The sequence below is a fragment of the Neofelis nebulosa genome, chromosome 8 (assembly GCF_028018385.1).
Source record: "Neofelis nebulosa isolate mNeoNeb1 chromosome 8, mNeoNeb1.pri, whole genome shotgun sequence".
NCBI classification, from domain to species: Eukaryota; Metazoa; Chordata; class Mammalia; order Carnivora; family Felidae; genus Neofelis; species Neofelis nebulosa.
The window spans coordinates 10,523,146-10,535,920 of NC_080789.1; the positions used below are offsets into that span (position 1 = coordinate 10,523,146).

At 50.8% G+C, this 12,775-nt stretch overlaps 1 protein-coding gene across 2 annotated transcripts in view; it reads right to left on the minus strand.

Moving 5' to 3' along the window:
• Positions 1–7,021: 7,021 nt before the first annotated feature.
• The window catches only part of EIF3L (eukaryotic translation initiation factor 3 subunit L), a 29,277-nt gene continuing 23,523 nt past the window's right edge, over positions 7,022–12,775 (minus strand). For both annotated transcript variants that reach the window (XM_058741330.1, XM_058741331.1), the window contains 2 exons: positions 8,369–8,449; positions 7,022–7,238 (listed from right to left, as the gene is read on the minus strand). In XM_058741330.1, coding sequence (XP_058597313.1) covers positions 7,200–7,238; positions 8,369–8,449 — 120 coding nt within the window. In that variant the 3' untranslated portion in view covers positions 7,022–7,199. The remainder of the gene's footprint in view (positions 7,239–8,368; positions 8,450–12,775) is intronic.

Below are 12,775 nucleotides of genomic sequence, written 5' to 3' on the forward strand. Positions count from 1 at the left end.
CTTGGCTCGGAGCTGCTCCCTGGGGGAGCCTGGCAGAGGTGTGGACAATAGGAGCATTGTGGGACCTCAGAGCTGGGGCCAGGGTGAGCTCGGGGCCCTGGAATCCCAGCTATCCCAAGCCTTTCTTCAAAGGCCATGCTGCTCCCCACATATACACATTCAGGGAAAGCCCTCTGGGACTAGGCACGAGGGCTTGTATCTTTACCCTAAAACCAAACAACCTTCCAACTAAACTCTCCAGAACAGAGAAGACCACGTGCTGCCTGTCATTGGGAGGGTGCTCTCTGAGCCAGAAAATACTCCTACTTTGCCATCAAAGTAGGAGGCGAGGCGGGTCAAAGAAGCCATTAAATATCCAAGCTGGCAAGGACCATCAGGACTAAATATCCACCTAGCAAAGCCCCCTCCTAATACTGACAGGGGAAGCTAGAGCCCAGGGAGGGGACGTGCTTGCCCAGAGTGGTGGAGGCACTTAGAGGGGACACTGGGACTGTACCCCATCCCCCTGACCCTCGCTCTCTGTGCTACAGGCTGCTAGCGTGCCCCTCCACCCCTTCTGGATGCCCCTGAAACGCCTATGGCTGCTGTTCTAAACCTGCACAGGCTTCAAGGCCCAGCTCTGACATCACCTCCTCCCTGAAGCCACAACTCCAGGCCCTCTCACAGAATCTCACCCTTACAATTAGATGGAACCTAGAGGGGACACGCTTGCTGATTTCAGTAAGGAATTTCCACACGCCTCCCCTGGAGGCACTGGCAGACCAGTGTGGAAGACAGGTATGTAAACAATTGCAATAAACATTCACAGAAAGACAAGGGATACGATGGAGAAATAAGAAACAAGCAAAGGGCAACAGGGCTTCCAGAAGGAGCCTCTCATCTCCTGCCTGGGGACTGAAGGTATATCCCGGACGGCTGCATGGAGAAGGCGGTATTTGGATGGTTGTTCACACTGTGTGGCATTTATTTGTGCATAGATGTCTCTTCCCAGTAAAATGTGAGATCCTCAGTAATACTGACAGCTCACCTTTACTCAGCACACATCACATATGGCAGACATTGCGTGTGTGTGTGTGTGTGTGTGTGCGTGTGTTGTTTTTGTTGTTAAAGTGCATTACCTCCTTGATTCCCCGAGACAACTCTGTAGGCTTGGGACCATCACATGATCCCCATTTACTGAAAAAAAGGGTAAGGTTTTGAGAGTTTGAAGCCACACTGCCTGGCTCTAACTCCACAAAGAACTTTCACCACGAAGGTGTGTCACTGGTGTACTGGGGCAGGCAATGTGTCCAGTTCACCACGGCACAACTAAGTTTGCGCCTCAATTCACTCCTTGTTACCTACCCATGAGCTTGGTGAGCAAGAACCCTTCCCAGATCCCCAGCTCCAAGCCTCCAGAGGCCCCGTCCACAACGCCAGAGGCCAACCCTGGACAGGGAGCCCCCGAGGCCTCCAGCCCAGGCGTTTTTGCGACTTTCCATCTCGCCTCCGAGTGCAATAAACATGATTCTTCTAGCAGGGTTCCTGCTCGGATGCTGATCTAGCATTCAAGACCCTAACAGCTGGGCTCCTGCTGCTCCCCAGGAGGGACTCTGGGGCAGAAATTTGACAGGAAGGAGCAGCAGGGAGACTGGAAGGCCTGACTTGGAGCGGAGTCGGTCAGCAAAGTGGCCCTGCTAATGCTTGGGCTCTTCGGCAGCAACTGGGGGGTTATGGTGGAGACTGGGAAGGCTGCAGCCCTCCTAGCTGCACCTCGTTACCCACCTGGCCAGCTCTGCGGGTGAAAAGCAACGCAAGCAGAGTAGAAAATGGTTTCGGAGCCTTTCTGACACAGAAAGGCCACCTCTCCCCCAAGGACCAGTTGACAGGGAAGGGGACTGTCAGAGCCTGGAAAAGGGCTGCTTGTCTCCCACTTACCTATCTACATGGAACTGCAAGCAAGGCAGCTCTTCCTGCCTGAAACAGAAAGTGACACTTTTCTGTGGAAGCTCTGAAAGTTGCTTCTTCCTCTAAACAGAGGTTAGAGAGGGTACGCCTCACCTCCAGGTGACACAGTACAATGCAGCTGGGGACAGATGTGACACTATACACCCTCCAGCTTTATATGCTAAGGCCGAGAGGGCCCAGGGAGGCAGGTGGGGGAGAATTACTCTGAGGACAGAATTACTCCCCACTTCTGAGGACAGAAGCAGAGGCTCGGAGAAGTTGAGCAACGCACCGGAAATGTCCCTGCTTACCAGGGGGGCGGTGTCGGGCCTGGAACCGAGGCTCCCTGCCCCATCCTAACCAAGGCTAGAGGGGAGCCCACTGGCCCCCGGGGGACATAAGGGGTGGGGGGTGAGGGCAGAAGGGAGGTACCTTGATCTTGATCAAGCTGCTGCATAAGGGATGGGTGGGGCCAGAAGTAAGGAAAAGCTGGGAATTTCAGCTGCAGGCTTGACAGGAATGTGGAGCCACCGGAACCAGGATCATTTGCAGCTTCCCATAGCCCCTTCCCTCCGGAAAACCTCAGGAAATTGCTGGTCAGGCTATGGACCTTCAGGTTGCCACCCCCCTCCCCCACCCCAGCCTTTTCCTGATGCCCTTCCCCCACAGTGAAGGCTGGCTCCCGGCTCCCGACCAGAGCAACAGCTCCCTCCAGCCCATCCCCAGGCTGCAGGGCAGGCTGGGGGTGGGGATGAAAGGCCACTGTCAGGAGCCAGTGCAGGCACGGCCACAACTTCCATTGGCCAAAGACTGCTGGATAGTACAGACATTCATCCTTTATTCGTTCTATGCCCCTGCGCTCTAGAAAGGATCACTTATTCATACTTACATTATTTCATTCAATCCCCTCACTCCCTCAGGCACTCACCGTACATGCAACGAATTCTCATTATGCAAAGGCCACTGCTAAGCCCTGTCTTTCCTCATGTGTTCTTGGGACTCCTGGCCCATCCGAATCCTAGTATGTTACCCAGAATGCTGCAGCCCTGGGGACAATAGCTGGTCTCACTGCCTCATTTTGCAGACGAGGAGGCGATCGGTAGCCACCCAAGGTCACGGCCGTATTGGGAAGAGAAGCCCCATCTTGGGCTCGCAGCCCAGTGTATGAGGAAGCCAGAGACACCGTAGAAAGGAAGCCAGGGCCTCCAGAGGCTGGTCTATGTACTGAGAAACGGGCTGTAGCATCGGGGCCTGAAGAACGGGGTTCCAGCCCCAGCTCTTCACTGCCCGAATCCTTACACCCTGGTCATCTCCACCTGGATGCCCCACAGGACCCTCGAACTCGTGTCCAAACCCAGTTCTCCACCCATGCCTCCTGCTCCTAACCTGCTCCACCCACCCCCCATCTGAGTCCACGATCTTCCCAGCTGCAAAAGCCAGAGGACTGGGCATCTGTCTCCCCTCCACACCCACCCATCTACCAAGTCCTGTCCTCTGTAACCTCCCCACATCGCTCCTGAATTCTTCCGCTTCCCCCCATGCCTGCTGCTGCCACCACACGAGGCCCAGCTCCTCTGTGGCTGGGCTACTCTAGACAAGTGTCTCAGCCTTTCTGTGAACTGGTCTCTTCAGCGTCTCTACACACACCTGCTTTCGGGGCACGGAGAACAAGGAACGGAGGAAGCCCCTGGGTGAATCTGGAGGCCGGGGGTCCCAGCTCCACCATGAACCAGCCATGTTGATCCACACGTGACTTCCAAGGTCACAGCCAGCTAATAATGGCCTTCACTGCCTAATCACACAATGGCCAGGCGCTAAGAGCTTTGTGTAATTTAACCAACAAACAATCCTGAGGCAGGTGCGTGAGATAGTGAGGCGCTAAGTAACTTGGCCCACGATTACAGTTTGCGGAGTCGGGATTCACACCCAGATCTGACCGAACCCAAGCCCACACACTTTGCCATGCTGCCTTCTCTCACCGGCGCACAACCTTGGTAACTGGCACCACCCGGCGCTCTCCATCGCCTAACAAAACCTGTGCTCCCCTTATGTGTGGGAGGATTATAACCCTGCTTCTTCCATTCTGGGCAAGCTGGACTAAAACTCCTGCAACTTGGCTGCAGCTGCCGAATGCCCTGCATTCCTCGCGCGGTACCAGGCGGAGTTCAGCTGTGCCTGCCCCCTCCCGAGGGCTGCTGGCTGTCCAGCACGGCTGCTGGGCCCGGACCAAGCTACTGGGAAGTGGCCCCGCGCCAGGCGCTCACACTGGGTCTGTGTGACCTTGAGCTCCTGAAATGGCCCGTCTCCTGGCACAGTAAGAAGAGTGCTGACAGGCTGTGTCAGACACAGCACACCTTGACCTGGCACCATTTTAATGATGGAGACCGGAGACTCTGACATGAGCCACAAGAGACTCTGGAAACTCCTGAGCCACCACAGCCAACAACAGGACTGGCGGTGGGGAAACGGCCTCAGAGGTGGTGCTGGGCAGGCCTTTCTTCAGGAGGCCAGGGCACCAGAGGCAGGCACTGCAGTGGGGGGAAGGGCCTGGCTGGCACCGGCCTGGCAATCACGACGCGCGGCAGGATCCTGACTCTGCCACTTGTTAGGATCCAGCAAGGTTAACAGATGAAGAAGTGCTTGCAAAGCAAGCAGGAGCTCCGTGAATGTTTGGACTTATTACATATTAACAGAGAGGCGGCTTTGGGTTTTTTTTCCCTCTTTGGGAGTGGGGCCAAGTTGTCGGCTGGCTGTCCCAGAGACGGTGCAGGCTGTAGAACTGGGCTGACCCGGGTTCAATCCTTGGCTCCACTCTAGCTCCGGCCTGGTGAAAACCTCCCCCTCTCACTCAGTCTCAGTCACCGTCCTCGTAGCCTATACCTGACCGGGACCCTCAGCCGCCCCCGGCCTCCCTTCCTCCGGCTCCCTGGCTCACCCTGCTCCAACCGGCCTTTTCACCACATTCTCTCAACACACAAAACACGCTCTGGCCTCGTGGCCTGTGCGCTCGCAGCTTCCTCTTCCTGGTACACTCCTCCCACAGGTGGCTCAACGTTTGCCTCCTCGCCCCCTTCAGGTCTCTGCCCAAATGACACCCGGCAGCGGGATCTTTTCTAAAGAATCCTATTCAAAACGCCAACTCCTATCTTTGACTCTCAAGGAGGGGCTTCCGCCCTGAAGGCCATACTGGTGCCCACCTCAGGGTGACATGGCACTCCCACGGCCGTTCCATCCCACGACCTGGGAAGACAGCTTCATTTCCAGACAAGGCTACCGGCCCAGAGGGGTCACACAGCATACCAAGGACACAATTCACACTTGAACCCAGGTGTCAATGGCTCTTTCCATGTTAAGCTCCCTCACAATCTGAAAACTCAAACAGAACCAATCACACACCAGGTGAGTGCAGCCTAGCTCGAGAATTCCTAGCAACCCAGTGACCAGATACACAGAGCAGCCTCACTGTGTCCTTCCAAGTTCCAGGAAATACGCCTTCACTTTAGGGCTTATGCGCCATGTAGATTTTTATGGCTGGTCTATTGCTGTTTCAGACCTCTCCCTGCCGGCCTCAGGGTAGGACTTTCTAAAGTCAGAGTAGGTGTGTGACACAAAAGATCTGTTTTCACTACCCAAACTATTTAGTTTGGACAAACTATCTTGGACATACTATTTAGTTTGGACTGATCTTGGACAAACTATTTAGTTACCCCAAGTCTCTTTCCTCAACAATAAAATCAAGATACCTGGCTCCAGAAAAAGTAAGATAATGCATCAATTTTATACAGACCTCCCTGAGGATTTACTCATGAATACACAGTTTCTGCAGCAACAAGAACCCCTGATCTTTTGGGGCGCCTGGGTGGCTCAGTCGGTTAAGTGTCTGACTCTTGATTTAGGCTCCGGTCATGATCTCATGGTCATAAGATCGAGCCGCGTGTAGAGCTCTGCACAAGTCTGCTTGGGATTCCCTCTCCCTCTCTGCTTCTCTCCAACGCGTGCGTGCTCTCTCTCTCTCTCAAAATAAATAAACAAACATTTAAAAAAAAAAAAAGACTTAAAGGGGCGCCTGGGTGGCGCAGTCGGTTAAGCGTCCGACTTCAGCCAGGTCACGATCTCGCGGTCCGTGAGTTCGAGCCCCGCATCGGGCTCTGGGCTGACGGCTCGGAGCCTGGAGCCTGTTTCCGATTCTGTGTCTCCCTCTCTCTCTGCCCCTCCCCCGTTCATGCTCTGTCTCTCTCTGTCCCAAAAATAAATTAAAAACGTTGAAAAAAAAAAAAAAAAAAAAAAAGACTTAAAGCACATCTGATCTTTGACGACTAGGTCAGGTGAGATGCCAGAGATAACCATCTTCAGTGAAATTTTCAATAATCATAGATCTGTACTGTCTGTGCTCTGTTAGAAGATTAGAAATTGGTTCTGAAAACAGTGTAGACCGCTAGGTTTGGACGTGGCTCTTCTCAGAGAAGCCCCCAAGACGGCAGATCCCATGTGGGCGTGTAAGGAAGAAATGGCAGAGAGAGTGAAAAACAGACCCAACTCAGTGGTGACTGGCCACAAAGGTGCTGACAGGCAGCCGTTTCAAACTCACGGAGGGTAGGAGAGGCTGCGCACAACACAGGTCAAGGTTTTCAGTGGGAGGAATCAAAGACATGGCAGAAGATGGCAGAAAAAAGTAGTCTGGAGCCGGGTCTTGGCTTTTTTATAACTATATGACCTTGATCAAGGCACTTTACAACCCAAGTCTGTTTCCTCACCAGCGAAGTGAGGATACTATTGCTGAACCCGCGCTGTAAGGCGTGAGCAGCACACACAGCTTCCTCTTAGCACGGTTCAGGTTCAGGACAGTACGAGGGGTCCAAGTTTCTCCCCAAGACGCAGCACTTCAGCTTTCATGCATGCGAATTGTGACAGGTCACTAATGCTCACAGGATTCTTGAGAGGGGTCAATCAGATACCAACCGTGAAAATGTCCCACAAACTGTGAGTTCAATTTAAACACCAGTAACTGACGCATCAGGAGAAAATCAGAGGAAATCACATACTGTTGCCCTCAACCACAGATTCCCCCCAACAATGATTAGATGACAAATCTGGCTCCAAAGAAGATCTTTTACTGAGGCCTATTTAAAACATTTCAGTCCTTAATTCAAATAAACTTCAACTCAGCTGAACAGCTGATGGCCGATCCAGGTAAAGGCTTCACGGTGACAAAAATACACCCCACCTACAAAGACATCAGAATAGGTTCCTGACTAAGAACAGTGTGAAAGTACTCAGGGTCTCTGTCCCATCTTCTTCAGAGTTCGATTGAGCTAGAAGAAAGAGAAAAGCAAAGTTAGCTATGGAGATTTCACCAACCCTGTTCCTGCAGGCACACGACCACCAGGCCCAACCCCTGGGCCGCCCTTCTGAAGTCAGGGAGGGCGTCTCTGATGCGGGCGTAGGTGTCCGCTGTGTGTGTATACAGCCTCAGTTAGGGGCTCCAATCCTGACACCTGTGGCCGTGCGCAATTAATTCATGCAGACTGGGGGCTCCCGGGTGGCTCAGCCGGTTCAGCGTCCGGCTGGCTTTCAGCTCAGGTCGTATCTCATGTTTCGTGAGTTCGAGTCCCACATCAGGCTCTAAGCTGACAGCACGGAGCCTGCTTGGGTTTCTCTCTCCCTCTCTCTCTGTCCCTCCCCTGCTTCTGCTATCTCTCAAAATAAGTAAATAAACTTAAAAAAATTTCACACAGACTGTTCTTCTACCTGTCCTTCACACAGAATGTGCGTGCGCGCGCACACACACACACACACACACACACACCCCCTACATGGCTTGGCCCATTTTCTAGGCCTCAGAGAGGCTAAGCCTGCCAGGGCCTCCTGCAGGAGGAGCCAGGTGCCACGGACCGGAGCGTTTAACAGTGACCTCTGCTGGAGGACTCAGAACACCAGGACGAAGTGGCTCCAGCTATGGCCACAAAGAGACCCCCATGCCATTGCACCCTGCACCCTCCTAGTGTTTGGCCTGACCCACAAGACCTCTCCCAGGGCAAGATGTGGAATGCGCCCAGTCTGTCAAACACAGCTTCCTGTTCCCTGCCTGCAGAAACTGGCCAGACCTGTCTAAGAGAGTGACTGGCACATGGGGAGGGATGGGTAAGAGCAGGCAGTGAATCCGCCCATATTAGGAAATACCAGGGAGGCAGAGAGAGGAGAGCCGGCCACCCGCAGAGAGGGATCTTGGAAAGAGATGCTCTGGAGAAGGCTGACGCAGCAACTGCTACAGGCCCAGCCCCACTCCCCAAACCCCAAGCAGCCAGCCAGTCTAGCTCAGAAACTTCAAGGGCCAACTTGGGGCTTTGTTGAAACGAAAAATGTAAAAACTTCCTAACCCCCCAACCAAGTTCCCAACCTCGGTCCCTAGCCCACACACCACACACTCTCTCAGATTTCTCACCTCCTCAAACTTGTGAATCTGCCGGATGAAGAAATCCCCATAGCGCCTGGCAACCTTGGTGTCTGCGATGTGGATCATGTCCTGTGGAAAAAGTAGAATCAGAGGGGCAGTGAGGTAGAGCCACTAACGGACTTGCAAGTAACCATGCTGCTAAATAACGCCCTACAGTGCTTTTCAAAAGCAAATAGGTGTGTGTTGTTTTGGGGGGGGCGGGAGCCTATAGGGGAGCGTAACCAGTTGGTGGCGGCTTTCTTTCTTTCTAAGCGGTTGATTTTTATTTTCTTCCTGTTAATTCATTTACTTTTATTTTCTCCTTTTTAATTTTTTTTATTTCAGAGAGAGAGAGAGAGTGTGAGAGAGGGCCTGCGCACCCATGAGCTGGGAGTGGGGTGGGGAGGGGAGAGGGAAAGGAGAGCAAGAGCCAGAGAGAGGGAGACCGACAGGGACAGAATTCTAGGCGGGCTCCATACTCAGCACGCAGGGCTCAATCCCACAACGCTAGGATCATGACCTGAGCCAAAATCAAGAGTTGGACACTCAAATGACTGAGCCACCCAGGCACCCCATTTATTTTTACTTTCAAGGTTTTTTAGATTTTATTTTTAGCGTTTATTTATTTTTTTTTTTATTTATTTTTTTTTTTAAATTTTTTTTTTTTCAACATTTTTTATTTATTTTTTTGGGACAGAGAGAGACAGAGCATGAACGGGGGAGGGGCAGAGAGAGAGGGAGACACAGAATCGGAAACAGGCTCCAGGCTCCGAGCCATCAGCCCAGAGCCTGACGCGGGGCTCGAACTCACGGACCGCGAGATCGTGACCTGGCTGAAGTCGGACGCTTAACCGACTGCGCCACCCAGGCGCCCCGCGTTTATTTATTTTTGAGACAGAGAGAGACAGAGCATGCATGAACGGGGGAGGGGCAGAGAGAGGGAGACACAGAATCTGAAACAGGCTCCAGGCTCTGAGCGGTCAGCACAGAGCCCGACGCGGGGCTCGAACTCACGGACCGTGAGATCATGACCTGAGCCGAAGTCGGACGCTTAACCGACCGAGCCACCCAGGCGCCCCTAGATTTTATTTTTATTTATTGTTTTTATTTTTTTAACGAATAGGACTCTTTCGGCAATAAAAACATTTAAGACAGTATTTTATTCTTTTTTTTTTTTTTTTTTTTAAGATTTTTGTTATTTTAGTAATCTCTATACCCAACAAGGGCTTGAACCTACAAGCCTGATATGAAGAGTCCCATGCTCCACTGACTGACCCAGCCAGGCATCCTCAACATTTTATTCTCAACACTGTTTGGGAGTGTAATGTTTCAAATTAGCCCAGATTTTAAATTGTGTGTTTTAGCTCAAATGTGGTTGAACACCAATTTACTTGTAAATTACTACATAATCTAGGTTAAGACCCAAGAACCTTCTGAATCTCTTTGAGAGGACTTTTTCAAGTCAAGGATGAAAAAAGAAAAGCCAGAAAAACAGAAAGCAGGGGTGCCTCACTGGTTCAGTCAGTGGAACATGCAACTCTTGATCCTGTGCTAGGAGTTTGGGCCCCAGGCCGGGTGTAGAGATTACTCAAAAAAAAATCTTTACTGAGAACAAAACAAAACAGAAAGCAGCATTTTGCCAAAGATGAACCTGAACCAGTAAGAGGAACAGTAATAAAAGAAAAATATCCCCGAAATTTTTTTCACATACGGACTTATTAATCAGTATTAACTTACAATATGAATATTACAAATCATGACAAAATTTTATCTGTAATAACTAAATGGCTAATTCTTGGGAGAAGCATTTACTTGCATCTGCGTATGTATATATATACATTACCATATATATCTACATACATATATTTCTTTACACACACACACACACACACACACACACACACACACACACACACATTTTTAAAGAAAAGAAATCTCCATGCCCTACGTGGAACTTGAACTCACAACCCTGAGCCCAAGAGTTGTATATTCTACTGACTGAGCCAGCCAGACGCCCCGGGAGAAGTATTTTATTAAAGACCATCCAGATAGTTGGGACTAGTTCAGCTGGGTCACAAAGAGATGACAGAGGGATGGACCAGGTTACTGACATTGCCAAAGAATGTGTGTATGTCAGGTACTGGGAATACACTCAAAAAGGACTTTAGGTAGTTGATGTAATGCTGCAAGGGACAGTTTTGACTTTTAAAAGCACGAATAAAACATTGGAAAACTTCCACTTCCGATGTTTCTACTTTTGGTTCGCGTCAGAGATAGCTAAGTTCTGCCAAACACTAAGTCTTGCAAAAGTCATAAACTCCGAATGACACGGTTTGTTTAGCAAGATGAGCTTTCAAAACAAACTACCCAAACTGACCCAGCAATTCCACAAGTAGGTATACACCCAAGAGATTATGTGCTCACAAAAACTCACAGCAGTGCTATATCCACAATACCCAAAAGGCGAAAACGATTCAATGTCCATCAACCGATGAGTGGATGAATAAAGCGGTATATCCATACGGTGGAGGATTTTTCGGCCTTGAAAAGGAATAAAGCACTAATACATGCTACAACTGGAGGCAACTTGAAAGCACATCCAATGAAACAAGGCAAACACAAAAGGCCACATATTTTATGATTCCATGTATAGGAAATGTCGAAAAATAGACAAATCCAGGGGCACCTGGGGGGCTCGGTTGGCTGGGCACCCGTGATTCTCTCTCCCTCTCTTTGACCCTCCCTTGTTCGCATGCGTGCTCTCTCACGCTCAAATAAACTTAAAAAAAAAAAAAAAAAGAGTGAGAGAGAGATAAATCCACAGAGACAGAAAGCAGACTACTGGTTTCCCGGGGACTAGGGTACAAGGGGAACTGGGAATGACCACTAATGAGTAGAAGCTTCTTTCGGGGATGTGGGAAATGTTGCAGAATTAGACAGTGGAAATGGTTGTGTGACACTATGAATATACTAACAACCATGGAATTATACCCTTTTTTAAAAAAAAGTTTATTTGAGAGAGAGAGAGAGAGAGAGAGAGAGACAGACAGAGTGCAAGCTCGTACACATGAGCAAATGGAAGGACAGAGACAGAGGGAGAGAGAATCCCAGGCAGACTCCATGCTGTCAGTGCAGAGCCAGACACGGGACTCGAGCTCAAAGTTCCAAACTGTGAGATCGTGGCCTGAACCAAAATCAAGAGCCACGCAGGCACCCTTGGGATTATACCCTTTAAAACAGTGAAGTTTGGGGCGCCTGGGTGGCTCAGTCGGTTAAGCGTCCGACTTCGGCTCAGGTCATGATCTCTCGGTTTGTGAGTTCGAGCCCCGTGTCAGGCTCTGTGCTGACAGCTCAGAGCCTGGAGCCTGCTTCGGATTCTGTGTCTCCCTCTCTCTCTGCCTCAACCCGCTTGCGTGCTCTCAAAAACGAGTAAATGTTAAACAAAAAAAATTTTTTAAACCTCCTCATAACATCAAAGAGCTGACAAGAGAATACAGAGCTACTTAAGAGAAAATAAACCATCCTGAGTAAAACACAGAAGCCCCCTCTGCACTGAAGACATTCGCTAATCAATCCTAGAAGACCTGCACAGAGAGGACAAACCAAGGCTGGGGCGTCTTACAGAAACCCCTCCCTGCACTGCTGGGACCCTGAAGGGCTACACCCTGAAGCTAAAGGCGGACACGGACACAACTGCCTGCTCCAGACATCAAGCAAAGCTCACCAAATTGGCCAAGGAGCATAACAGAAAGAGACCCATCCCCAACATACTATAAGCACGAGGTGATTCTTCTGACAATCCGCAGCTGCAGCCTGGGCCTGCTACCTGGTCCCACCCAGAAAACCTGAGGCTTTGGTCTATGGTGGTCCCGGACCAGTAATCTCCCCAGGCACCTTGAAGAGGCAAAAGCAAATCCCCTCTAGGAGAATGAACGGTCGTCCTAGGTTTAAAAAACAAAAAAGGCATCTGAGGAAACACTGAACCGTGAAAAAAAAAAAAAAAATCAGAGAAAGCAAAAGCAGAGCTGAAGACACGAACAGGGACAGAACAATATATCCAAAGGAAATTAAGCAGAACAGAGGGGAAAAAAAGATGGAAGATGTGACACAGCACCCACCCTCTTCCCTCTCCAGCCTTCCCTCGGCCACGGCCTCCTCTCACGGGCCGCTCCAGCCACACCAAAGCTGTCCCCTCGCTCCTGCCCAGGGCCTCTGCTCCCTCTACGTGGACGGCTGTTCCCCCGGATGTGCGTTTGGCTAATGTCTTTACCTCCCTCAAGTCTTAGCTTTGATTTCCCTTCCTCAGCACGGGCTGTCCCGAGCACCTTATTCAGTCCCGCGACCCCTGCCTCCCACCACCACTACCACCGGTAACTGGGTAGCACCTGATGATTCTAACCTACCACAAAATGAAGG